This window comes from Emys orbicularis, chromosome 17 (assembly GCF_028017835.1).
Source record: "Emys orbicularis isolate rEmyOrb1 chromosome 17, rEmyOrb1.hap1, whole genome shotgun sequence".
In the NCBI taxonomy this organism is placed as follows: Eukaryota; Metazoa; Chordata; order Testudines; family Emydidae; genus Emys; species Emys orbicularis.
Window position 1 is genome coordinate 3,425,681 of NC_088699.1, and position 27,986 is coordinate 3,453,666.

The following is a 27,986-nucleotide window of genomic DNA, read 5'->3' on the forward strand; positions in this document are numbered from 1 at the left end:
GTAGGTTAAAGATTGGCCTGAGACACCTGGGGCTTTACGATTCATTGCTGCTGGTGGCAGCCCCCAAAGGCCCTTTGTGTAAATGTCCCGTGGTCTCTGTGGGGATGTCAACATCGGAACGAGCCCCGCACCAAAGCAGGTAGGGGTGACCCCTTGGGATTCGGAACTCAGAAGAGCCCACGTCGTAGGAGCCTCGGGAGAGTAACACTCCTCACCAAAGAATTGCAGGTGGAAACGAGGGGAATGGAGCAATAAAGGAGCAATGCGCTTTCATTATGCAGCACATGTTCCAAATCAGCCCCTGGTGACAGGAAGCGGAATAGTCCCCGGGATAGGGAACAGCACTAGGAGACCAGAGCGGTAGAGTCTCCTCTTGGCTCTGCTGCTGCCGTCCAGAGTAAGGTGACTGATATTTTTTTTCAGGATGTTCCTCTAGGTCCTTGTACCCCTGAGGATCCCCCATTTTCTCAGACTGCACGAGGAACATTCGGAAGGATGCCCTGGGGAGCCTTATCAGCTGAGCGCTCACTGAGTGATATGCTGCCTTCGCCCCTTGCCTACCCAGGGACTGGTACTGCCTGTGCTGTACGCACCGACCTGGCAGGCAAGGTAACAGGCTAAGAATCAACCTGCCACTCCCACATGGCAACCAACATTATGCATTTTAACGAGGTTTGTTCAGTGGGTTGGATAGCGTGTAAAGAAATATTTTGCTTGGGGCAACAGGCCTTCCTGAGAAGTGCAGTGTGTCGATACGGGAAGTCCTACGGTTCTTGAGTTTGGGGCGGTAGCATGCTCCTTCCTAGTCACACCTGGAGCCTCTGCATTTTTGGGGTAGTCTTTGTGAAAGCGCAGGCAGGAACGTGCCATCCTATAGAGGTGAGCTCATGTGAACAGTAGGACCAGCCCGTTCTAATCATACCAACAGGCCGCTGCTCACTGGGGTTGCCTGAAATCTTCATCCGTTAGATCAATGTATTAATATAAAAACCCAGAGCCATTGAAGGCACTTTGGATGAAAAATGGATTTTGACCAAAAGAAAAGCTTTCACAGAAAACTTACGTGTTGGTCAAAGTTTTCCATTTTTTTAAATGAAAAAATGGAAAAAATGAAAATTTTCTTTGGAGGTGCAGGGGGGAAAGTTTGGTTTTTAGTAAAGGAAATAAAATTTGGGGGGTTTTGAACATTTTTACCAAAAATGATTCTCAAAAACTGAACCTTTTTTGGTTTTGGTTTTCCATTTAAAAATTTTATTTTTTGCATGATACTTAAAAAACAAATGTATGTTTTTCTAAAATTTCCCACAAGAAATAATTGACATTTTAATCAGGTCCAATAGAAAGGTTTGCTAAATGAGATTTCTTAAAACAGTCTCTCAAGGGAATAGGCAGAAGTCTATACCATTGGTATCTTGGCTTGACAAGGGAAATGTACTGTAGGGAGCAGTCCTGCACTAGCTGGGGATGGATTGGATTAAGGTTAATGTATCTTTTCCATCTTTAATGTATATAATCTTCCATTTTAAACTCGATAGAAGTCATTAGCACAGACTTGGTGCCATATGTAATTTTAACTTGGGCCTCTGGATATTTCCTCTAATGAGGTTACTTGTCAACATAGCTACTCTATAGAAGGAGGAGATTCCCAGCACACGGATAGCAGAGTTGCACTTTCCATGAGAGTTCACAATGATTTAATCTAATTGCTTCTGCTGCTTTGAGCATCCTATTTTGTTTTCCAAGAGAGAAGAAATTACAGTTCACCTCCCTAACAAGGAAAGAACTCTTTAATGTAACATTGCTATTAAAGTAACTGGCTTGTCTTAGCGTGCACAACCCAAGGCATCGAGGGATTTGGACGGGGGCATCAGAGCAAAGAGGAGTCCTGTACACTCACTCTCCATCTCTCTCTCTCTCATAATATCCAATCAGCATAGACTGAACAGCATCCCAAACGAAACCAGCGCGGCCAGTACTTGGAAGGATAAGTTGCTGATTCTCAGTTTCATTGCAGTGCTTGCAGACTTGGCGTAAAATATTGCATACTGCAGATTCCTTTGTTTGGTGAGCTGCCCGAAGTGGTGGAGCCCTGGTCCAACTAGCCTGAGATTGCGGCTCCAGCGGTGAGCTGGTGCCAGTACTTCAGGGAAGGCGAAACACCTGGCTGTTTGGGTGTGGGAGTTGTCACGGCTGCTCGTTCTGTAGTCATTGTCTCTTCACGGGGCGTTCCACCTGCCAATCTGTGCTCCCGGTCATGTCATGTCATTATGTATGCCCGTTGCTGACTCACCATCAGCTGGAAAAGTTTTCCTGATGTCAGTGCTGATGTTGCACAGAATTAAGTTGAAGTGGTGGTTTTCCATTCCTTCAGTGCTGTTACTCCGATGAGGATCTGAAGTGGATACGTTGCATCAAGGCAGCCGGAGGCGAGACACACTCACCTTGATGTTGGGAAGGGGGAGTCACCTCCAGGAATGCATAGTGGGGGAGGGGGGTGCTCTGACCGTGCAGCCCCTTTCTAGTGCTTTCTGTTAGCACTGGCACCTCCTCCCCAAGCACTGGCATTTAATTACACTGTTGTGGGAGGAGTGGGACCTTCTCCAGGAAGTTGGGAGAGGTGAGAGGCTGGCCAGATGCTCTCTTTAGTCAAATCCTTCCTGAGATAAAGTGCTAGGCAGCCACAGGATGAGGGCTCTGCTGGGCAGAAACCTTAGTTCATCTCTGTCTTGGCAAGATCCTCTCCCCATTTGGGCTCGGTGGGGCTCGGAAATGCATTTCCATTTGCTCAAGGAAGGCACTATAGACTCAGCCACAGGCAGGCATTCGTATTTAGCTGATGTGAAGGAATTTGGGTGCAAGAGAGAGACAGACTTTAGAGGCAGATTGTTGATAACGTTGCTCTAATATAGGCCAGTAACCTGAAACAGCTGTGGCATCAGACAGGAGTAAACTCCACTGAGGCCTCGGTGCACAGACCGAGCCGAACCATTCAGCAGCAGGCTAATCTGGCTGCTTGAGAAGTCCCTGCTGGGAACCAACATTTTCGAGAGTGACTAGGTGGTAATGGCTGCCCAGCTTGAGAAACCTTAAAGGGACCTGATTTTCAGTGGGTGAGTGCTCGGTGCTCACTGAAAATCGAGCCCCTTTACAGCTTCTTAAGTTGGGCACCCAAAATCACTAGTCACCCGTGAAAGTCAGCCCCAGAAGCTGTAGGGGTGTGTGTGTGCGCGTGTGTGTGCGCGCTGGAGCGGCAAGAGCACAGCTTAGAATTAGTTCAGGCTTTAAACATTTTGTCTTCTCCTTAGTTCATGCGTTGCAATATTGAGCTTCAGTGCAACAAACCCCACTATGGTTCAAAGCCCCGTTCCCGCTGACTGCCAACTTTCTGCTAACAGGAAAAGCAGCGTCGCCAGACTGGCTCAACCAGGGCAGGCCCCGTCACCAAGTCCATCTCCCAGGTGCCTCATTGTTTGGCCTCCTCTCCTCTTCAGGGCTGTCAAACCTGACCTCTGTGTTGCTTTGGGCTTCTTTGCTCTTCCTTCAGCCAAGTAATGCAAAGGATGTTCTGCTTCCTGGGTGTATGATTCTTTAAGCTGTCATCTTGGCATTGAATATTCAAGTCATGTTAATCTGTTCCTGTCTAAATGTGATGGAGAACAGGAGAGTGAGAAATTGGCAGCTGTGTCCCTGGTGTGAGGTCAGGCCGGGCACAGGGGAAAGTAGCAATAAAGTAGCAATGCTTTCACTATGCAGAAGAGGTTAAAAAGGAAAAGGACCCCGGTTACTGGGAAGAAGGATGATCCTGGGGATAGGGCTAGGAATCAGGAACAATGAATTCTTCTCCTGCACTGCCACAGCAGGTCAGTTTCCCCATCTCTAAAGTGGGAATCAGGTTCTTACCATCCCCTGGGAAATGTTGTATAAATGTGAAGTAGTACTGTCTATTACAGGAGCCCACCACCCACCTGCTTCTGTTCAGTCTCTTCTCCCAGCACGTTCAGGAACAGATGGTGTCACTTCTAGGGAGGTGTGGGCGAGGTGGCCCAGCAGCTCCTTTCCAGCTACCTCTGCTGCACGGTTTCGTTTTTGCTTTTATTAAGCTGATCAGATATTTAGCCCAGTGCAGTCTCTGCTCGCACTCCGAGCCCAGAGATGTGACATGGAACCCGCTGCATGCTGGGCTAACGCAATTGCAGGGGTTTAGGACCAGCGCCTGCCTCCCAAAGCTGCTTTCTCCTCCTCCTCTCTCTGTGCTGAGGAAAGCAGCTCACTGTGGGTTAGTCTATGTGATGTCTCCGTTCCCTCCCTGCCTTCCAAATGCATCTCCAGGGCAAGTTTCTTGACACCCACTCCCAAGAGGAGAGATTTACTGAGTAAAAGCTACTTAACCCGCCCCCTGACCCTCCTTGCATGCTGCCTTCCCATGTCTTTCTCTCCTGCTAACGTTCTGCTATGGGGCATAGGGCAATGAATACTGTATCCTCCCTATGCACTTGGGAAGTGAGCACGTTCTTCCGATTTTACAGGACAAGCTGAAGGCCAGACTGGGAGAGACTTGCCCAAGGTCACACAGCCGCATGTCCACATAGCAGAGTTAGGAATTAGACCCTCGGCTTCCTGACTCCCCGTTCCCTGTTTAACCACTCGCTAGTGTGGCTTTCTGAGCTGCAGTCAGGAAAGATTCTCTCTGCCCATGCACCCTCAGCACTCAAACAGAAGTACAGCATTACACAACTGGCTAGATCTGTCGGGCCTTCCACAGAAACATTGGGTGTTGTCTACTTCTACAGGCAGAATACTAGCCTGGATGGACCCTTCTGTTTCTATTCTCCATCTGCTCTACCTCTCTGTTTTCCTCCCTTCTCCCTGCGATGTCTTTATCACCAGGCACAAGGACTAAAGTCCAGGTTAGCAGCTTTCTTTTCAAGTCGGTACCCACTTCCTCTTTTCTCATTTAGACAGAACAAGCACGCTCGCGTTTGACCATGCATGTTACATTTTATTGTTTGTTCTCATGCCAAGAAATACAAAGGAAACTATATAAGATACATCACGGCATCTGACAGAAAAGGAAACATCACCAAAAAGGAGCTCCAAGCTGGAATTCCGATACATCAAGGCTATTTGTAAGGATCAGTCTGTAAACCCGTACAAAGCATGATCCAGACAATTTGGCTTCAGAACAGGATGAACCTGGGAGTGTGACAATGGGGAATACACCCTGGGCTTCATTGTAAAGGATCTCAGTTTTTTGACTTCATGTAAAAAGGCCTGAAACAGAGGGTCCCTGCTCAGAAATGATATCAGATTGGCGTGGTGAACCGTGTTTTCCGTTTCTCAAGTTCCTTGTCATGATTATGTATATAGATACTTGATTTTCATTACCAGCTAATAATAAAAAAAAAAAGCTTGCTACAACTTTTTGAAAAGGTTTTTCTGCCTTGGCTTGAAGCCAAGCATGTGAATTTTCAGGCTAAACTTGGTTGTGTTTTTAACAAACAAGTATATTTGTCAAAAATGGGCTTAAAGCAGGATTGTGGATTTCAGCCATAACTATTGAGCCGTGACTGGTTCCATAATGCTGTACGGACCAACTTACATAGACTAAGGCAAAGATGCCAAATATATGGCCCAAATTGAGCCCACCTGTGTATTTATGCAGGCGGCCTCACATACTCAGATTATGCAGAATCTAAGATTTAATTTTCGGAAACAAGCAAGTTTCTAGCCCTTCTGGCTGCACAGAGAAACTCGGTTCACATTTGGAAGGGTACCTGATGCAGTATCTGCCTGAGTCTGCAGACAGCCTGAAACCAATGACTCCGAGGCGTGAACTCCCCTGTGCCCTGTTAATCTCATTGGAGCATCAACTGTAAAGCCCAGCAATGACACTTCATTGTCAACATGATGCGTTCCGTTGCTGGGCAGTATAGCGGCTGGAACAGGAAAGTGGGAGTGAAGGTCATGGGACTTGGGAATTGCTGCAGGCATGGAACTGCAGAGAGAAGACCTGAGCAGACTTGCACAGGCAGGGAGGAGGGAATGAAGCAGAGAGAGGATAGATGGGAAGAAATTAAAGCACAGAGCAGAAAGATCAGTGGCCTAAAGGGGGGCAGATTTCCCCCCCGGCCCCGGAGTGACAGTGAATGAGACACTAAGGGGAATGTGAATAATTCATCACATGAAGGCTGTGATCTTTATGCAAACTTCCCAGTGCCCTCAGTGAGGAGCCTGCTGTGGATCTGGGGGTATAAAGTCCTGAATTCAGATCCCGGCCAATGTGGAATCCAGCTGTCTCCTCGCCAGACGTCTGACACTCCAGGACTAGGGCTGGACTCGCTAACCCAGTCACTGGGGCTCTTCCATTTTCACAGGACCAAATTTCACATAGGGTATTTTGTCTCTTTTTCCCTCTGTTTGTGCTACAATCCATCTAGCCTCTCCTGCAGCATCTGTCCATGAAACTGACAGTGAACAAGTAACTGGAACCAAGCTGCCTTGTACATGAGGGGGCCTGACAGCACACTGACATAAACCGAAAGAGCTTCTCTGCTCAATGGCACTGGACCTCACAGCGAGCTAGTACCTTCCTCTTAGCATCCCTAGGACCAGCATCCCAACAGCAGGTGAAACCATTCGTCTCTTCTGCCTCTACCCCCTGGGTTTCACGTGGATTCAAGCAACGACGTCTGGAGCAGGGAGCTTCTCTCAATGTAGGCTGGGTTTGAATTTTGAGTGTGAAATTAGACTGTACTGCGGGGCAAAATGGACCAAACCCTGAGGATTTCAGAGCCCGTATACCTGTGACTGTGCCAGCTGTGTGCGCTTAGACTGCAGCAGCAGCAAGTTAACGAAGAACAGAGTCATAAGGGTGGGTGTGTAGGGGGCAAATCGACCTGGTTTGTGATCATCTTCCTCTGTTATGTGAACTCAGTGGAACTAGTGAGTCAGTGGTGATTGGATGCAGAAAACAAGGTGGATTGTACGAGAACGCTCTATCGAACTAGATAATTCCTAAATCAGCAGCAATATATCTCAGCACACCTGAAAATATTTTGTTTTTTTCCCATTGTTGTTTTGTTAAATCCTCAAAATATGTAGGTCCTTGTAATTCCCTGCGGCCACACTTGGTGATGCGGATATTAAGGGAAAGAGGAAGTATACTTAGCAGTGGCTTTGCTACGGCATTCGGTGTCATGACTTGGGCATGACGCCATCACGCACTATTGTGACATGACAGGGCAGGAAAAGAGTGAGAAATAGGGGTTGAAAAGGAGATTCTTCCTGAACAAATACAAGCCAATATGTCGGGGGAAGGGGGAACTGCTCCAAGACAGAGATCCAATGGAAGGAGGAAAACGGAAATGCCAAGTGACCCAGGAGTGGCAGCAAACAGCGAAATGGATGGATAGCTTGCCATGAGAGAGGCAGAAAAGTCCATACAATTCTGGGCTGCAAATGCAGAAGCCTCATTCTGCAGAGCAGGGAGGAGAGAATCCCTCATTAGGGAGCCTGCTTCTATGCTAGTGCATGCAGCTCCAGGGACTCTGGTATAGGGGTGAGCCAAGTGCTTCTCGTTAAGTACAAACTTACACTGAACCCCAATCAAACCTCTGCATCATGCACGGGGTATTCTCCTGGCCACACTGTTAGCAGGAAGGACAGGACGTTTCCCCAGAGAACCGCTCACCTGATACTCCCAGCCCTTATCCAAATGGAAACTCTGAACAGTTTTAGGTTCAACCATCATTACTCAGCAGCAACTGATAAATCCTGAAACTGGAAAGAATTCAGGAATGATTAAGGGGCAATTTCTGAGAAAATATATTGATATACACACACAGAGTCTAGCTAAATGGTGACTAAGGATGGGGCATAACTGAGTAACGGTATTTGAAATCTGTAAATCCCAAGGAGGGAGAAGAGGCATTTAGGGTGGTTCAACAAAGTGTATGTGAATGGAAATATTGAGGAAAGGAAGCCACTTAACCGCAGCTTGCTGCATTAGTGTATTGGTCCTCTTCCCTGACTGCCATGCTTTCATGGATTGTGGTTACATGGTATGATTGTGATTGAATAGAGCAAAGCTCTCTGGAGACTTTTGACTGGATCTAAGCACAAGACGCGAATGAAGGAGATGGCTTTTAAAGTGTAGAGCAGTGTAAAAGAATCTAATCACTGTGTCTAATTAGAAAGAAGAGTAAATCACTGAAGGAATGTAAGTGTCTTCATTTTTCTTTTTTATTATATTTAACAGTGAGACAGGAAGCTGTCGTCCTGACAGTCTGATGATGTAGGGTAAGATAGAAAGCAAATCCCATTTGGATGCATGCAACAAATTATTACTGCAATTTTCTTTCTAAGGCAGCTCTTGCCTTCTCATGCATTCAAATGAATTCTGCTTTCTCTGTCCCAGTCCGCTTCGTCAGACTGGAATGTCTTCTGTAGAGGATCATTAAAATGGCAGCTACCCATGGGGGACCATTCATGGTTAAGGAAGTAATGACAGGTATTTCTGCCTTCCCTTTTGAAAGTGCAGTGTATGTAAAATCCATAGCAAGAAAATATACATTGTTGTATGTACTTACATTGAGAGGGAGGGTGGTCTTCCGGGGACTGGGAGACAGGATAACTAGTTTCTCTTCTTAGCTCTGCTACAGTCTGTCTCCGTGGGCAAGTCATTTAACTTTCCTATACCCTAATTTTGCCATCTGTACAATATACGGTACCTACCTCACATGGGGGTCGAGGGTTAGTTAGTTAATTTTGGTAAAGCGCTTCATGCTCCTCGAGGAGAGGCGCTATATCATTATAAAGTAGCATTTAAATTCTTATTTAATAAATATTTGGTTGCAAGGGATTGTAACTCATTACTGCAGTTTTCCTTCAGTGTCACTTCTTCCCATTCCAGAAGGCTTTTTGTTGTGATTTCTAAGCACTCCCAAAAAGCAATTTGTCAGTTGCAAGTGGGTTGGGCCAGGGAGCAAAGGACAGGAAGATGCGTGACGAGGCAGCAGTGTCATTATGCATGTCAGAAAGGAGATAATGAACCTGAAAGGCACGTTCTGTGAACTGTACGTGCTGATTATGGGGATCTGCGTGGGAAATGAGTACCACGTGCAGTCCTGTTAACAGTCTGTCCGTCCCCCGAGGGTTTCTGCTGAGTTGCTGGACAAAGTATTTGGCTGCCTGAGGCAGCTGGATATCTCAGCCAGTGTGAGTTTACACCTCGTGCACCAGGCATTGCTCAGCGAGAAGCTATTCTGCATGAAATGTGAAAAGGGAAATCAAAACACACTTGAGTGCAGTTAAGCTACTGTCCCTCAGCTCCCTCCTTGCTTAAACTCGCAGAGCTCTCCCTAAGCGCCGAACGCTCAAAGTCAAATAACAAGAGGGATGTTGCAGAAGAGTTGGGCTGTGTTCTAGACACTGGTAGTTTCTAATAGAGCGCTGGAGGCAGGAGCTGAAGCCTGGACATGGGGGGAAACATAGCAGGGGAAAGCAGGGTAGTGTAGCAAAAAGTCAAATGGTTCTGCATCCTAAGAATTGTTTCTAGCCAGCGAAGCATGTTCCTAGTGTACCCAGGGAATTGTGTTATTGTCACCGAGGTTCTGAGCCAGCCTAGCAAAAGAAAACATATTAATGAGGCGCACAGAAATGGGTGGCAAGGGAATTCTCTCAGCTAAGTGCCAGCGGGTTTGATTCAGAGCTTCCCAAGAGACTCAAAATTGCTACTAGGGGTGTGAGAGAGGAAAAGTGTTACTCTGCCAAGGCTTGGGAATGCCAGCGTTCACAGAGCAGTCGGGGCTGTGGCTAGGTGAGATGTGCATGATGGATTGGTCAAAGTGTGCCCAGCAGCAGCTCTTGTATAACCCCCATAGGTGAGTTTGCAAACAGCACCAATAGGAGATCGGGGGTCAGTTGGCCCAAAGCCGTCAACAAAACCTGGATAAAACCTCACGCGATGAAATGTCACACAAGGCGAGCAGCAGAACGTAGTACACTACAAGCAACCAAACCCAGCCCGGGCAGAGTAAGAGGCGATGAAGTGTGGCATGAGGCCAGGGAAGGGACCGTGAGGAAAATCCCAGGCCCTGAGCTGCTGGGAAACGCCAAGCAGTGAAACACGTGTTGTGGAAGGTGATGGGAAGGCCATGGGCAAAGATTTTGAACCCTGCAGAGCACAGGTCCGTTATTTGTATATAACACACTTAAAAACTGACCTTTCGTGGAGCTGAGCCCAGATGCGTGGGTGGTTACAGCTGAAGTGGGGCTAAACCAGGCATTTGGGGGGATTGTCAAAGGGGAGTGAGGGTGCAATGAGAGACTCCCCTTGGGGCCTTTGAAATTTCCCCTCCAGGCCAGTAGGTGTCTTTGCAGAGACTGTGATGGGCTCTGGATTGGGCCTTCAGCTCCAGCCATGATGGACATGGTATAAATGCTCAAGTGGACAGAATCTGCTCTGCCTTCCTGGGCACCGCTGCTACCTCAGATTCCCACCTGCACAAACGTTACCTCGCTGGGGTGCAGGGAGGTAGAAATGGATTGTTCCATAGAGAAGACATTTTTCCTACCATAAAAGTCCCAGCGTGGGGTTGGGATGAGGGGGACTGTCCTGCTAAGCTGGCATTCCTCATGCAGCAGAATCCCTGCTCTCCCAGCTCTGGGATGCTTTTGAATGACGGAAGAGCTTTGTACAAACGGACACGGAGCAGGACGTTCCCAGAGGCATGCAAATGGTCGTCAGCTTTTTTTTTTCATCAAAAATACAAAATCCCCCCCCCCACCAGATCCGCCACCTTTCGCTGTGGTTTTGGCCGGAGCTGCAGAAAGGTGCATGCGATGTCCCCCTGTAGTGGCACTCTCCTTTTTCCTCTCACTGAATCGATTTCATCTCCCGACAGCAGTTGGAGCTTTTTCGTAGAGACGGAGAATTCGTCGATACAAAAAACTGGATTTGTCCCAAAATTGTCAAGAAGTTTCCTCAAAACGTCCCGTTCTCTCCTTTTTAAAAACATTTAAATTTCGGGTTCTTTAATAAACCTCATCATGAAATTCTCCCCTCGTCCCCTGTTTGTCATGTTCTCCCTCCCACCCACCATCTTCGTTACTGATCAGGAGTGCGGTAAAGGATCTCCCTCTGTTCCACCTCTGCTTGGGATTCGAACCCCGTTCCCAGTCCTTGTCGAGCTGCTGTGTTCTCCAGTTGTTTTGGTTGGTATGAAATCATTTTCCAAGAGGCTGTGAAATAAATGCATGCACTCCCTTGGAGGACGCTCCAGAAGAGATGTTTCCTAAGGCCGCCCTTCTAAATTGTAACATTGTTGCTGCAAGGGTAAAATTAAAACCCTGGGAAGGAAAGACGTCTTCCACTTCTTCAAGGTATTTTCATGCTAATTGGTCTTCTGAAAAACTGTGAAATAAACAGAGTCTTAGTGCAGCCTCTGCAAATTAAATTACGTCCCCTCCCGCTCTTGGGTGGTTCCACTGAGGCCAGCTCGGTCCTGGGGGGGAGTTGGAGTGTTGTGAGGTCAGGGCACCTGGGGGCTAGCACAGCAGTGGTGTAAATGGTGCTGACTTTGTGGGTTGGTTTATCTTTGGAAGCGTCTCCAAACACTTTGGGCTGGAGCCCGGAGACTGCAGATTCATGTCTGAATCGCTGCCCTCCTGCCTCACGTACACGCTTCCATTCTTCTACACCATTGGTCTCAGTCTTTCCCAGACCATGCCCTCATGTTACAGCCCCCTAACATGGTGGGATCCCCCTCTCTTGCAGGCACAAGGGAAGGTGTTCACAGCCACTGAAACCTGGGGCAGCCCCCAGGTGGAGAAACTAGGTTCTAAGCTGTTTGTCACAATGCATTCCTCCAGTTCCCAGCACAGCTCCCAGTGGATTCTGGGGGATTTCACAGGGCCACCGGTGCATTGTGGGATGGCTATCTGAGCTATTTCAGCCTGTACTGTCCACATTCAGGCTAGACTGGTATTTAGCACTACTGCAAGCCAGTCTAATCCCAGTGGTATTTCATACAGGTACATGCCCCTTGCACGTGGACACAGTGTTTTTCAGGGGTGCTGCTAGGGACTAGCCGAGGAGGTGCCATGGGGGCCAGTGGGGAAGAGGCGTTACCTGTGAAATTGAGCGAACAGTAGAGCACAATGATGAGGATTCCCAGGACAATGGAGACTATGCTGAGCAGCCTGGCCATGCGCCCGAGTCTCCGAGCCCCGTCCATGTCCCCCTGCTGTCCGCTGTTCCTTGACTGGCAGAAAGGAAGACACAAACAGGCGCTTGTCAGGGGTTGTGGGTCCAGCTCCATGGCTGCTTTGTGTAAGTCATCGGCCTTAACCCATGCAAAAGGAGAGCTGCTCTGCTAGCAGCTCTGTCTAGACAACTGCGGTTGCATCACCTGGGACGAGTGTCCTGACTTGCAATCCAGGTTTGTCAACAGTCTTCATTAGCTTCCGAAGCTCAGCTGCCCTGAAACGTCCTGGCTGGCATGTGTGCTCTGCACAGGATGGGCGTTCGACCAGAGCAAGGGAGGCGTGTAATTGTCAAAGGGACGGGTCCTGTGTTCTTAGGAGCTTCAATCCCCAATGTGATTCGCTTAGACAGGGCTGGGACAGTGGGGCCATTGCACTTAGGGGCCACCTCTAAGTGAAACACAGTAACCACCCTCCAAAAATTTACATAATTGAAAACACACACACCTGGGTTTAACCCCACCCCACCCCCGGCTGCTGAGAGGAGCAGCAGCAGACTGCAGTCTCCATAGCCCTGCACTGTCTCTGCCGCCTGCACTGCAGCTGTGCACCATGGGCCAAAGTGTGAATTTTTTGTACTATTTTTGATGCCTATGTGTGCCTCAGTTTCCCCTTGTACGTTGCATTGCTAACCAGTGGGTGCGAAAGAGTGAAGAGTGCTCTTGGGGCAGCACAGGAGATGTGGCGGGGGTGGCCCCAAGCTAGCAGGGTGGACCAAGCGGGTCATTAAAGGATGGGCCGAGGTCGACGAAGGCAGTGAAAACCTCAGTGGCCAGAACACTGACACCTCGCCCCCACCAAGCCGGAGGGAGGAGGTGTCCCCTCCCCTCGGCAGGGGAGCTGAGCAGAGGCCAACTTGATAAGTAAGAACTGAGCGGTGACAGGAAGGGGTTAATGGTTGGCTTTGGGGAGGGGCCCAGCCGCTCTCACCTCGGCCTGAGCAGGGGGGCAGAGAGGGAGCCTGGAATGGCGTCCAGAGCAGGGTGGCTGCGGGTTGCTCTGGCTTGGCCAGATGGACTATGTCTTAACCTTTATTTCTCTGGGCTAACCTAAGGAGGTCCGACAGCTGACCGGGTATGAAACCCGGCTGTGTTCTGACAAGGCTCCTCGGCATCACTGGAAATCCCTGCGGGGGCACATTGGTCCCTGCAGAGCGTACACGTCTCTGACTAGGAGCCTACTTCAGTTGGACTCACTGGGCAGAGCTCCCGGTGTAAAGCAGGCGCGCGGGAGCCCAGAGGCTCAGTCTCAGAAGCAGTGAGGCTGCATGGCAAACCCTGAAGGAAGAGTGGGACCCCTTGGAGGGGACAGTCTGCCACACGGACGCAAGATTACATGGTTACTGTTGCTGCCTGCAGGGGTCAACAAACATGTGGACAAGGGGGATCCAGTGGACATAGTGTACTTAGATTTCCAGAAAGCCTTTGACAAGGTCCCTCACCAAAGGCTCTTATGTAAATTAAGCTGCCATGGGATAAAAGGGAAGGTCCTTTCATGGATTGAGAACTGGTTAAAGGACAGGGAACAAAGGGTAGGAATTAATGGTAAATTCTCAGAATGGAGAGGGGTAACTAGTGGTGTTCCCCAAGGGTCAGTCCTCGGACCGATCCTATTCAACTTATTCATAAATGATCTGGAGAAAGGGGTAAACAGTGAGGTGGCAAAATTTGCAGATGATACTAAACTGCTAAAGATAGTTAAGTCCAAAGCAGACTGTGAAGAACTTCAAAAAGATCTCACAAAACTAAGTGATTGGACAACAAAATGGCAAATGAAATTTAATGTGGATAAATGTAAAGTAATGCACATTGGAAAAAATAACCCCAACTATACATACAATATGATGGGGGCTAATTTAGCTACAACAAGTCAGGAAAAAGATCTTGGAGTCATCGTGGATAGTTCTCTGAAAATGTCCACGCAGTGTGCAGAGGCGGTCAAAAAAGCAAACAGGATTTTAGGAATCATTAAAAAGGGGATAGAGAATAAGACTGAGAATATATTATTGCCCTTATATAAATCGATGGTACGCCCTCATCTCGAATACTGCGTACAGATGTGGTCTCCTCATCTCAAAAAAGATAAACTGGCACTAGAAAAGGTTCAGAAAAGGGCAACTAAAATGATTAAGGGTTTGGAACGGGTCCCATATGAGGAGAGATTAAAGAGGCTAGGACTCTTCAGCTTGGAAAAGAGGAGACTAAGGGGGGATATGATAGAGGTATATAAAATCATGAGTGATGTGGAGAAAGTGGATAAGGAAAAGTTATTTACTTATTCCCATAATACAAGAACCAGGGGTCATCAAATGAAATTAATAGGCAGCAGGTTTAAAACAAATAAAAGGAAGTTCTTCTTCACGCAGCGCACAGTCAACTTGTGGAACTCCTTACCTGAGGAGGTTGTGAAGGCTAGGACTATAACAGAGTTTAAAAGAGAACTGGATAAATTCATGGTGGTTAAGTCCATTAATGGCTATTAGCCAGGACGGGTAAGGAATGGTGTCCCTAGCCTCTGTCTGTCAGAGGGTGGAGATGGATGGCAGGAGAGAGATCACTTGATCATTGCCTGTTAGGTTCACTCCCTCTGGGGCACCTGGCATTGGCCACTGTCGGTAGACAGGATACTGGGCTAGATGGACCTTTGGTCTGACCCGGTACGGCTGTTCTTATGAACAGTGAATGGGCTTTAACTTAACGCTCGGTAACTGCTGGGTTTCATCTCGCTTTCGAGCAGTGATTTTCAACCTGTGCTCCGTGGAGACCTAGGCCTCCACAGATTATCTGCAAGATTGCCAAAGGGGGCCGCACCTCGCACCTCCATTTGAAATTTTGTAGGTGTCTGCAAATGAAAAAAGGTTGGGAGGAAACCACTGCTTTGGAGTATACTTCGGCACTCCACCTCTCTGCTGTACTCTACATCTCTGTGCTGGCTTCCCCGGGCAGCTGAATGAACGCCTCCTGCAGTGATGGTTGCTCCCGTGCTGGCAGCAAGGAGGGAGGGAGCCCAGCTTCGCGCTGCTTTCCCCTGCTGCTCTATTGATTTCTTAATGCAGTCTGCTAGGGGGTGGCCCCTGCCTTGTAACTAAACCTACTGGTTCCCAGGGTACAGCGGGGGTGGGGGAGAGTCACTGGGAGGTGCCTGGAAACGCCTCTCTATGGGATCATTCATAAAGGCTGCACAGAGATTGGGGGCCACCTGTCCCACCACAGCTTTGTCCCCCTACGGGGCTGCCTTAGCAACTTAATGGGAGCTTGGAGGGCGCTGCTAATTTGTATAAGGTAGAGCAGGTTGTAGCAGCCCCTGTCTTTGGGGAGCAGCAGCAGCTCGGAAACTACAGAGACTGACTGAAACTGGCAGAGAGCTGGGGGTGGGCATTATATGGCTGCTGTGGAGCTGCCTCGCCTGAGTCTGGTCACCCTGACTGGGGGAAAGCCATGGCTCTGGCTGGCTTTCCCGGGGGGCTCCTTTCGAACGTGAGTACGGCGAGCGATCTCTCCCTGCCAGCCCCAGAAGCTGCTCTGCTCGCGCACAGAACAGCTGCAGCCTGGGCAGCGGCAGCGCAGGCCTCCCTCGCGGACTGCCCAGGCTGAGGCTGAGGCGTAGTGATGTCACTGCGGGGCTGAACGTGAGGGCTGCCTGCCCCGCTAAAACTCCAGGGCCCACTCCACAGCTTGGGGAGCAGCTGTCAGCTGGGTCACTGCCAGCCCTGCCTGGAATTGATCCCAGGACCTAGTGGGGAAAAAGGCTCCATAGTGGCTAGCAATGCACTGACTGGGACTAGCAATGGCTTGGTAAAGTCGGACACCCTGCAGTTCCCGCAGTACTCTGGCTAGCGCTGTTTCACCACCATTTGGCAGAGCACAACTGCTGACCAGACAACACCACCCGTACTAACTGTGCTCCGAGGCCTGAGTGCCAAGCAAAGGACCGGCCAGACCACATGTAACCCACAGTACAATTAGATGGATCGTTAGCCTTCAGAATCAGTGACTGATTAAGCAATATCCTTGTTATCTTCCTGTTGTAATCAGCAATAATCTGGTTTCCAAGTAAAAACACTAGGGCCAAAATTGGGATATCCCCTGATGAGGGAAACGGGTTACTGCTGCTTGAAGAGAGCGCAAGGGCCGTGTTCCTGCTTCTCGGCTGCAGGGCCTGGGCGAGGTAGGCAAGGAACAGAGGCTTGACACTTAGCAGAGGGTCAGGTGCTTGGGGCAGCAAAGATGTCACTACGATCAGACTACTCACGGAGCCTCAGCATGAATGACGAATGCAGTGGCAAGGCAGGAGAGCCCCTCCAGGGCCAAGGAAATGTTGGCTGCTCAGCAGAAGCCCCGTTTTCAGTGTGTGTACCCCGACTTTCCCCAGAGCAAACCAATCCCCTGAAACCCCACCTGATGCCTCTTGTTTCTGGGACGTTTTGAGAAAAAATCAGGTAAGGAATTTCAGAGCCTGGTGTTTAGAAATGTCCCCCTTGTTGGGAGGTGCTAAGGGATGCAGAGGCCCGGGGGGGGGGGGGGGGCACAGAGGTGAAATTCTGGCCCTACTGAAGGTAAGGGGAGGTCGGCCAGGGAGGCCAGGTTCTCGCAGGTTTTTACCCACATTACAAAAGTTAAACATTTGGAATGTTCTAGCTGTAAAATATAAGCATTTAACATTTCCATGTGGACTGACACTGCCTCCTCTCCCCAGCTATTATCCATGGCACCCGATGGTGGAACATGGAGGAATCACAGTCCAGAGCTTAGGGCACTAGCCTAGGACTTTGGAGACCTCTGCTCTGCCACAGGCACCTGTCAGGTACGTCTACACGTCGGGGGCATGTGGAGCACAGACCCTGCCCGCCCAGTGTGGGTGGCACGGCGCGGCTTAGGCAAGTAGAACAGCAACACCCCGAGTCCGAGATGGCTCTCTGCACGCCCAAGCACGGCCTCCTCCCTCGACGCGGCTCTTTTTAGTAGTGTAGAGTCCTGCTGCTGGAGCCATTCCCCACGGCCTCCCCTCTGCCAGCGCCTACACCCCACAGCCTGGATGCAGCCCGCCTTTCACTGCGGCGTGTAGTTCCACATACGGTACATGCTGCCGCAAGCGTACCCGAGGCCGAGTCTGTCTGCTCAGTTCCTCGTCTATAACGGGGGGATAATAGCAGGGCCCTGCCTCACACGAGGGGTGTGACAATCAACCCATCAGACTGGGAAGCGCTTTGAGGTCTGCTGATAAGAGCTAGGGGGGTTATTATTATATTCCATGCCACTGTAACTGGCTGCACATGCGCCCCTCCCACGAACATGCTAGGGTCTGCAGGAGGAGGACCCTGGTTTAGGGCACCTCAGAAGATCTGTCAGAGCAGGGCTTCCCCTCCTGCGGACCCTGTGGACCAGCCTGATTTACATTTTTGCACTCATTTAAAAAGAGGGGGGGGGAATTCCTAGACACAAACGTAGTTGAAAAGAGGTAAGGTTGAAAGCATGAGTTTCAATACTGTCCAAAAATCACACTTTCCTTCTGACTTCTGCTCCTTTAAAAAAACCAGATGAATCCCCCTCATGTGAAAATGGCCAGCAATGAACCATTAATAGGTCCAGCAAGTCCCCCACTGCCATATAATCCGGCATCACATTCGCTCATCCCACCTAACACATACCATTCACCCTTAAAGTTTGCAAAAATCTATGCAAAAATCAAACTAACAAATGATTAGATGATCCAAGCCTGTTTCCTATCCAAGGGTTCCGTTGCCAATATACTGTGTCACTAAACACCACTAATGGTTACTTCTTTAGTCACTACAAAAACAACAAACACTGTGACCAAACATATGTGACTTGCTACACAATAGATTTAAAACAGTTAAAAATACAACTTGCAAGGTCTGCATGGACCTACATCACCATATAAGCACCCCATTTCATAACCCCAATAAATCAGTCATGCCAATTCCAGTCATACAAATATTCTGCCCCACCAGCCCAGCACACTCGAGGAGAATATACGGAACTCTGACATAATCTAACGCAGCCTGGATCATCTTCCTTTCAGAAGCTGTAATGCACACGGAATAGAGGATATCAAAAATCAACAGTAAGCACCCAGCAGCCTATTTGCATTACTGAACAGAAGGTAGCAAAATTAAATCAGGTGGGATGACAGTGAGCGATGGATTATATGGCAGTAGCGGGACTGGCTGAATCCCTTAACTGTTCATTGACAGATTTTTAACATTTGGGATTTTTAAAGGCACAAATTTTTGTAACAAACGTGTAACGTGGGGGGGAGGGGGGAGGTGTATGTTGGACTCCAGTGAAACACGCTTGCATTGGTCTATACATTCCCTAGCAAAACACAAACAAAGAGTGAAGCCCGTCACTACAGCTTCTGGATCCTTTTTCTCTAAGCTCCTCTTGAACAGTTATGAAAAATACACAAGCATTCACATGGAATGTTCTGTGAGCATTTATCGCTGTCCATATATTACTCATTGGGATGGAAGGGTTTGATTGTAACTGGTAAATGTCAGTAATCGTGGATTTCATTTTCCACATAAAAACATGAGCAATTTGTGTCCATTAATCAATGTTTGCAGAGAGGGAAAATTTGTTAAAATGTAAGACTCTCTTGAGGACTAATCGGAGTGTGTGGTAGTAGCTGTAGCTGGGAGTTTAGTATTAAAAACTAATTATTGAGAAATGACGACTGACTGTGTCTGAATGCACTATGACTCTTGACTTCATGTTGACTAAAGAATTAGCGTGTGACTTTTTTTGAAACATGCTAGTGGGAACATTTTAGGAGATAAAACCAGCAACATATTCTTTAGGAAATATCAACATAGCCCTTTGAAATGAAGTTTAAAAGTTGTTCTCTAACTATGATACTTATTACAGTTACAAAGTGCTGTGCATTGCTTGCACTTAGCCTCACCATAGACCCTCTGTAGCTCCGGCTGGCTAGGGCATTCGTCACTTCTCCGAGTGGTGCTGTGCACTGTTAAACAGCCTCTGTGCACACCCCTGCCCAGAGGGGGCGGCCCGTTAGTGCTAAGGGGAAGAGGTTTCCTGCATGTGTGTTTGCCAGAAGCTGGGAATGGGCGACACGGGATGGATCACTTGATGATTCCCTGTTCTGTTCATTCCCTCTGGGGCACCTGGCATTGGCCACGGTTGGAAGACAGGACACTGGGCTAGATGGACCTTTGGTCTGACCCAGTGTGGCCGTTCTTATATTCTTACGTGTAGTATGTGAAAAGATCTGGGGCCTGTCACATGAGAAGCTCTCTAGAAATAGAGTAGTGCGTTACAGTGGAAAAGAGCAGCCCAGCCCCTGGCCATCCCTGGGGTTTTACCAGTGAGCACTGCGTACCATCAGGGGGCTGTTTGGTTGCATCCTGTTGCGAGGGGCTGAGTGAGGCAACGAGAACTGAGAGCACTTGCTCTTTCCAATGCTGCCTCTCCCAAGATTGGGCCCTAAATGCCTTCCCCTTGTTTGGAGAAACTTATGGTTGGTTTGCAGTGTAGGAGCAGCAGGAGAGGGGGTAAGAGAGAGACCTGAGTGTTCCCCGGGGCATCTCTCTGTGTGTCTTGCAGACTAAGTGCTTCCAGTTGTAGCCTGGGCTCTGGTGCACACAGGCTCTTTTGTTTTGGATGGCTGAGCTGTCGCAAAGATTCTCTCCTTTCCTCCCTCTGTCTCTTGGTCCGTGCTCATTCATGCACATTCCCAGCAGAAGGGCGGGGGGCATACCCTGCACTGGCATTGGTAGCGAGGCTGGTCCCAGAGAGCTCCTTCTCCATTTGTGTATGTGAGCTCTGCTCTCCAAAATGGGAGGGCTGAAAGGAACTGAAACCTATTAACGCAGGCCCAGGTCAGCGTGACCAAAGCCAGTCCTCAGCTTTGTCAAACAGGGAGACTGAAAAAGATGCACTCAGGTGTCTATGCAGCCAGGCCAGAAGTGACTCAGTCCATGAGATCACACTGGGAAAGGAAGGGGGAGATGGGCAGATGATTTTTCTGCTGACCACAGGACCTGCTGGGACCTGAGTGCAGCATTTGAAAGGTGATTTATGAGCCTAACTCCAAAGGCATTCCAATGCTTTCTTCTCTGTCCGCTGCTCAGTGCTCGGAAGAGGCCTTGTGTGCAAAAAGCATTGACTTCAGGGAAAATAGAAGAGTGCAAGCCCCCCAACAACTGGAGAAAAGTCAGCGGGCTGTAAGCATGCCAGCCAGCTGCCGCTGTGGCTGCAAGTAGTCTGGAGCATGCCCCCAAGGGGAGCTGGTCCCCGGTGCTTAAAGACTCTGGAGAGTCTGGTTCCTGCCATATCTCTAGCTACTCCTGGGGGAATTCTGCGCCACTGCACGTGCACAGAATTCATGTCCCCCGCAGATTTCTTTGCTTCCCTGCAGAAAAATTACTTTCTGACAGGGAATCAAAGGGAAGCTGCAAGAGCAGCCATGCACCACTCCCTAGCTGCGCAGGTTCATCGTTTCAGGCACCTGGAGCAGCCAGCAGAGAGGTAAATCACCACAGGGCTGGGGACACCCCAGCCAGTGGCTCCTACCCTGAGCTGGAATCAGCTGCTAGTCTCGGCTGGGCTAGAGGCAGAAGAAGACAGGACTACTTCTTCCCCTACAAGGAGTGGCTGGGGCTGTGTCAGACCCACCCCCAGAAATTTCCTCCAGCTGCAGGAAGCTCAGCATCCTCCCCTGCTTCCTGCCCCCATTGCTCCTTAGCTGCGGGGAGGAGGGGTCACTGTACGGGGAGCTGCTCCTCCACCCTCCCAACCCCTCTGCATCCAGATCTCCCATACTCAGAAACCACTGTCAAGCCTCACCCCATACACCCAGAACCCCCCTAGCCCTCCATATCCAAACCCCACCCCATTGAACCTCAACCCCTGCATCTGAAGCCCCCTGCACCCAGACCCCCTGCCTCAGGACCCCCACCCCTGCACCCAGACCACCTTGCACTGAGCTCCCTGCACTCAAACCCCCACCCTGACGAGTCCCACCCCCCCACACACTGAGCCCTCACATCCAGACCCTCATGCCACTGACCCCCAATTAACTGCACCCATACCCCCACCTCACCAGGCGCCCCTGCTGAGACCCCCACACCCAGACCCCTCTGCTGACCCCAACCACTTTCATCTGGAAGCCCCTGCAGAGTCCCATTGCCCCTGCACCTGGAACCGCCCCTCAACAAGCTTCTGTGCATCCAGATCCCCTCCCCCCCCACCTAGACCGTACACTGAGCTGCCTGCACCCAGATTGTCCCACACAGAATCCTCTCACCCTACACCTGGATCCCCCCTACACTGAGCCCCCCCACACTTGGACTTGCATGGTTGAGCCTGCCTGCCCCACACCTGGTGCAGAGGGGTAGGGCCCCAGGGTGTTTCTGGGGCAGGCCCAGGCCTTGTGCTATGTCAGGGTTGGCTGTAGCCTCACCACTTACTCTGTGTCCCGGGGGTGGGGAGGCTGCAGGGTGATCTCCCACCTTCATGCAGCCAGTGCCCTGTGCTCCCCACTGCCATGCTGGAGCCCCTGCACTGATTCATTGACAAATAAAACTTGCAGAATTTTAAAATATTGTGCGCGGAATTTTGAATTTTTGGGCGCAGAATGCCCTCAGGAGTATCTCTAGCCCAGCTGGACATGGGCTCAGCCAAGGTTTACGTGCTTGATGAAGCAAGCCAATTCAGGGGAAACGTCCAGTGAAGCCACTGGGAACTCTGCCTGCTTGTACAAGGGCTATATTGAATTTGAGGTCTCCATGCTGAGCAGTCTTCTCCTCCCTCAGGACTGAACCAGATCTGGGCACTTCACCACATGGGGCCAGTGCAACGCCATCCACCGTGCTCCCTCTGGCTGGGGCAGCGCTCCTCAGCAGACACGCATGTTTGACGACGATACGTTCCCGCATCCCTTGCACTTACCAAGGTACATACACCCCACTGCACTTATGTCTAGGGATGGGCAACTTCCTAACTTTGCTCTTCGGTTCTTCCCCCACTCCAACGGGGCGGGTGTTTGAAAATCAAACCCGCTCATAGCCCCATCACTGCAGCATAGAACTGCTGTGGCACCCAGAAGGAAGAGTGGGGGAGCTACTTTGCTCAGCTGGTGGAAGGATAGCTGGGAGTTATGTGGCTCATTACCGTGTATGTCTAGCAAGACTCCACTATCCCGCTTTCCCTGTGCCACTGCATTACAGAGCCAAATAAGCGGAGTCCATCTTAGCCCACATCCTGGCTAAGCAGGCTCTCCACTGTGCAACTGACGCCAGCTGGCTCCTGCAAAGAGCCCGATTCCTCTTCCAAATGGAGGCCTGTCTCTGCAGAGGGCTTGTCTCTAGCGCCTGACCCCACGTCCCTCTCTAAATCTTTATTGGCTTCTGGGGAACCGCTGACTGCACCTTCCCCTCAGTGCATTTCTGCGCAGTAAGCAGCGTGCTGGAGCTCTGGGGCTGCTGCCTTCCCTGAGCTGATTTTTCAAAGGGGAGATTTGCCTGTATTGCACAATTAAGACTATAAAAGGGGCCCACGGGCCCTGTAAAGCAGCGTGGTTCCTTCCTCCAGACTGATTGGGGTGGTGCTAATTGGAAGGCTCTGCAGCCTGAGGTGTGAGTGTTGAGCCACCTGTGTGCAAGGAGGGATGGGAGAATCGTTAGCTGTGTTCTGCTCTGTTCTCACACTGGCTGATTCTGCCCTGGTATGCGGGAATAGTTAGAGTCAGAAATTGCTTCAGTCTCAATGAAGAGCTCCAGATGCCATCAGCTCCTTGAAAATCTCGGAGCCCAGGAACTGGCCCGGGAAGCCATAGAAAGGGACTGAAGAAGTCCCACTTTCTATTTTGGGGGGTAAGTTCGGCTGTTTGTGGATCAGGAGGAAATAGGCTCTTTTCAGTCTTAGGGTTTGTTTTTATTTACCAGTAAAATCCCTAAACCAGCCGCAGATAACTGACCTTGGTGGAGGCAATCTGGACTAGTGCTTAGTGCAAGAGATCAGGCATAAGGGCTCCTGGGTTCTAGTCCCAGGTCTGCCACCAAGTCACTGGAGGTCACTTTCTCGCTGGTCAGGGGGATAATATCTTCCCTGCTTTAGGGGGCATGTGGGGGAGGATTAATGAGTTGCTGATTCAGAAGCTCTGCAAGTGCTGAGTATTCAGGGGAGACGATAACTCCCTGGGCAGCATGGCACTTCAATAGTTAATGTCTGCAAAGAGCCTTTTAGAGCATCAGATGAAAGAGGCAGTGGAAGAGCAAAGTAGGCATTCATAAAAGACTGTGCCCCCGCCTGCCTCTGGTCCGTGGGCCAGGCTCTGTGCTGCTCGGCTGCAGTTCTCCAGGGGAGAGCCACGTGGGAGGAGAGTGGACTGGGGCAGCAGGAACCGTGAGTTAAACAAAAATGAAGGAAGGAAGGAAGACAATGGGCCACTTTTATGCTATAGTTATTTGAACAAAAGGCTCTTGCTTAATCTCTCAGCACTTGAACAGAAGCTGCTGGGTGTTCTAGTTCTGCTCTGGTAACTTGCCTGGCCATGGTGCAGCCATACAGCAGCTAACAAACAGCTGGGAGGAAGGACCAGGTGTGAGAATTGTTATTGTTGTTACCATAATATTAGACATATTAAATAACAACCAGGACCCCACTGTGCTGGTCTTGTCCAAACCCATGAAGGCACTCAACCCCTGCCCTGTGAAGCAGATGGGGTTGAGGGGGTCATGAACACGACAGTAAAAGGCTGGGGGCATCATGTCTTCCCAGTGAGGGAGCCTGTTCTGACCTCCCCTACTGGTGTCGGCGCTAGTTGGAACTGGTTGGTGGAGGGGGATCAGGCATAGTCTGTAAGTCGATATTTTCCAGAAAGGCTTTGGTTTTGGATGTGCTTCTTTTAGTGGAGAAACGTCGCCGTAAGCCCCAAAGCCAATGCTGTGGGGAGGAATGACAGTGGTCTTCTCCGAACATGCAGGCTGTAAGCCCAGAGCATTGGCCTGATGTGGCGAGTCGGTAGGGACACAGCACAAATCCATTGAACCAAACTGATCTCAAGCCTGCCTGAGCCAAATCTAGGTCCTCAATCTAGGACAAACAGCCCCAGGGTCCCCTGAGGTGAGCACAACAGCAGGCCCTGTGGTTTTTGTCCTGACGGTAACTGAATCCTTGACCCTGCCCTTCCAGTGCCAGTTCACTGCCTCTCCTGGGTGGAAAGCATGACCAGTCTCACCAGCACTGTCCCCTGGGCCCACCTGGAATGGATACGGGTCATGCTCTGCCATGTTTCAGTGTCGCCTAGGGCGACGAATGAACTGGCCCTGCTCACAGGGGCTCATCAAGCCAGTACTTTATCGCATCAGCCGTTTTATTATTATTATTCTTTTAAAAGAACTTGCTTTTTCTAGCTCTTCCAGTTGGGGAGAAAACTGGCCCATCAGCCCCAGAGGCAGCGATGTCTGCCTGAGTCTGCAGGAGGGAACGCGCCCTGCTGGTTTCACGGCATGTTTTAAAGATGCCTGTTGAAATGCCTGCATTGCTCACTAGTCTGAGGCTGATCAAAGCATGCGTGAAAAGAGGGGCGCTTGTCTCGGGGTCAGTAGTACCTCGTGTTGATTTCAATGGGCTAGCCAGGGAGTAGGGAGCTACTCTGCGGGAATAAGAACAGCAGAACCCGGCCCAGTAGGCGGGTATGTGTGGTTCCTAGAGAGCCCATCTTAGTGCCACTGCTGAGCAGAACTGGAGCTGGTCATGGAGTGTGGGGAAAGTGCCACCTCTTTTTCCCCCCGCAGGGGAGCACCCACACAATCGTATTTTGGACATATGCACCATTGGGTGTGAGTAGTGTCTCACTCTGGCATCTCCCAGCCGTGCACCTTGTGTCGTCACATGCTCAGAGGGAAGGGAGTGCAAATCTGCTGTTCTAGCCTGGGAGCCTAGAGGACAGAACAAGAGCAAGGCTTCAGCTCTTAGAGGACCACTGGATCCTGAAGGAGAAGCCCCAGTGGTGGCCTACGTTCACCCCTCGTTAACCCAACTTCCAGGAGTCCAAGTCTGGTCTGTTTAGGCTGTAAGCTCTCTGGGCCCGTGAGCATCTCACCATTGGTTTGTTCCGCACGGAGCACAAAGGGGCCCTGATCTCCTCCAGCCCCAGCGTGGAAGGGGGAAGACTAGAGGCCAGGTTCCCTATCTCTACGTGAGTGATCCGGGTAGGGGAAGCTACCTCGGCTAAAGGGTGGGTCCTCTCTTCTCCCAGTCCGATTGGAACTGGGCCAGTTCTGAGCTGCTTTGCTCTCGTTGTGTTTGTGTTGACAGCGCCGGCCCCGAGCAAAGGGACTTCACTGGAGCTGGAACTCAGGGTTTATTTTAACCGCCCTGGCTGGGGTATTTGCCAGCTGGCTTAGGTGGCCTCCAGGTGCTACGACCCCAATGGTGATGGTAGAATCCTGCCTAACAGCTCCCGGTCCCTCATCGAGAAGGGAGGGTTTATAAATGTCCTTTTGGTGACTCCCTGCATTTCAGGCCCCCCTCCTCTAGGTGCTGTCTGTGTAAGGCCGGTAATGCTGTAACCCTAAGCACAGCCCTGCTCCTGCCCCCTTGGGAAGGGCACTTCCTCACCTCCCCATAGCAATCGTGGGGTTACCCCCTGTCTGGCATGGAATGCTCCCAGGCTGTGTTCAGATGCTGAGTGAACTATCAAATCTGGTTTGAAAGGGGTTTCCCTTCCTGGCCCTGGCTTGCTCTTAGTCAGAGCTCCTTCGGGCCCTACCTCCAAGCACTGTCCCCTTCTCTGCCCTCCCAAGGCTGCTCCCCATCCCTCCTAGCAAAATTACTGCTTGGCCCCCAGGGTGCAGCCGGTGTGGGAGCTGGGCCTGCGTGTGCCTGGGTTCTCTTACCCTCCTCGCTGGGCTCCAGGAGGGTTTAACCCTGGGGAGGTTTGTGTCCCTGAGTCCCTTCCATGCCCCCGTGCTGGAGCTGGCCCCTTCCCGCACCCCCAGCTCCGGAGGAACAAAGGCTGTTCTGAGCGGGGCAGGATACAAAGAATTCCAGGTTCCTTTCGGGTTTGTAGCTGGGGAGCCCTAGCTAAGGGCCACAGCCAGGGCACCCCCGTCAGCCTGCTGCTGCTCCTGCCCCAGGCGGGGCGCTCAGCCTGCCCAGCTCTGCCCCGGGCACCCCAGCCAAGCCGCGCTCTGGGGGAGCGGTGGTGGGAAGGGGCCACGCTTCCAGGGGTGCTGTGACCCCCCCCTTCAGACAGGCTGGTTCCCTTCTGCCGCCTGCCCCCTCCCAGACCCAGAGCGCCCATCCCGCGGCTCTGCGCGGGCTCCAGAACGGCTTGTCCTGCTCCGAGCTGCGAGCTCTGGGGCCAGGCCCCGCGGACGGGCCCCGGGGCGCTCCGCCTCCCCCGCCAGCCAAGTTCCTTAGAGACCCCCGGGCTGAACAATCCCCCAGCCCCAGCGCTGCCGGGCTCTGCTCCGGCACTGCCCAGCGGGACGCAGCTGGCCACGTGTACCGCATCCGAAGGCGGGGTGGGGGCCGGGCGCGGGGTCCTGCTTGTTTTGCCGAGTGCCGGGGAGGAAAGCGCTCCGAGACCGGGCAGTGCCGGGGGTGGGGGGCTCCGGGGCTCCCCTGCCCGAGGCGCGCAGGGGAAGTGCCCGGTCCGCGCAGCCAGGGCGCGTCAGGGGGCAGCGCATCTACCCAGCGGCCATGCCCCGCCCGGCTGCTGGGCGCAGCGCGCTCGGTTCGAAGGGAAAAGCGGGGCTCGGAGTTTAAAAGCGTCCGGGTCCGTCCCCTCAAGTGTGTGTGTGTGGGGGGGCAGGGCTGGTGACTGGCGCCCCAGGACCCCGGAGAGGAGGGGGGGAGCAGGGCTGGTGACTGGCGCCCCAGGACCCCGGAGAGGAGGGGGGGCAGAGCTGGTGACTGGCGCCCCAGGACCCCGGAGAGGAGGGGGGGCAGAGCTGGTGGCTGGCTCCCCAGGACCCCGGAGAGGAGGGGGGGAGCAGGGCTGGTGACTGGCGCCCCAGGACCCCGGAGAGGAGGGGGGGCAGAGCTGGTGACTGGCGCCCCAGGACCCCGGAGAGGAGGGGGGGCAGAGCTGGTGGCTGGCTCCCCAGGACCCCGGAGAGGAGGGGGGGAGCAGGGCTGGTGACTGGCGCCCCAGGACCCCGGAGAGGAGGGGGGGCAGAGCTGGTGGCTGGCTCCCCAGGACCCCGGAGAGGAGGGGGGGCAGAGCTGGTGGTTGGCGCCCCAGGAGCCCTCGGGCGGGCGCTCAACACTTACCATGATGGAAAAGACCAAGGCCACGATGTTAATGGGCCAGACGGGGCAGAAGCAGGAGAAGATGGCCAGCACCAGATAATCCAGCGGCCGGCCCTGTTCCTGGGCGCTGGTGGTGGCGGTGGAGGATGCCCGCCCCAGGCTGATCCGGGAGGGCGAGTGCGAGGCCGTCTCCAGGTGCCCGGCGGACACGGTCTTGTAGGGCAGGCTGTGGCCGTTCTGCTCCGTCTCCAGGGACTTGTCGCTGGCCAGGGTCCCCGAGAAGGACTTGGAGCCCCGGACCCCCTTGCCATCGCTGGAGAAGAGCAGCTGCTCCGTCTCCTGGCAGTCCGCGGGCAGGGCCGGGCCCCCCAGCGCCTTCTCGAGCTGCGCCTCGCTGGTGCTGGCCATGGCTCGCGGCTCGCCCCTGCGCCAGGCTAGGGCGCCATGCCCGGCGGGCTGGGCGGGGAAGGCAGCGGG

General features: G+C 51.7%; 1 protein-coding gene across 1 annotated transcript; it reads right to left on the reverse strand.

Annotated features, from left to right (window-relative positions):
* Positions 1-11,393: 11,393 nt before the first annotated feature.
* On the reverse strand, positions 11,394-27,917 carry TRARG1 (trafficking regulator of GLUT4 (SLC2A4) 1). Its single transcript, XM_065418559.1, has 3 exons — positions 27,531-27,917; positions 12,131-12,263; positions 11,394-11,413 (listed from the first exon to the last, which is right to left on the reverse strand). The coding sequence occupies exons 1-3, from the start codon at positions 27,915-27,917 to the stop codon at positions 11,394-11,396; spliced, it is 540 nt and encodes a 179-aa protein (XP_065274631.1).
* Positions 27,918-27,986: the final 69 nt, after the last annotated feature.

Coding starts and splice junctions, on each gene's coding strand:
- TRARG1 (XM_065418559.1), bottom strand. CDS start 27,917: ATGGCCAGCACCAGCGAGGCGCAGCTCGAGAAGGCGCTGGGGGGCCCG. Junction 12,264..27,530: donor CCTTGGTCTTTTCCATCATG/GTAAGTGTTGAG, acceptor CCTTTCTGCCAG/TCAAGGAACAGCGGACAGCA. Junction 11,414..12,130: donor CTGTTCGCTCAATTTCACAG/GTAACGCCTCTT, acceptor TTTATTTCACAG/TTTTTCAGAAGACCAATTAG.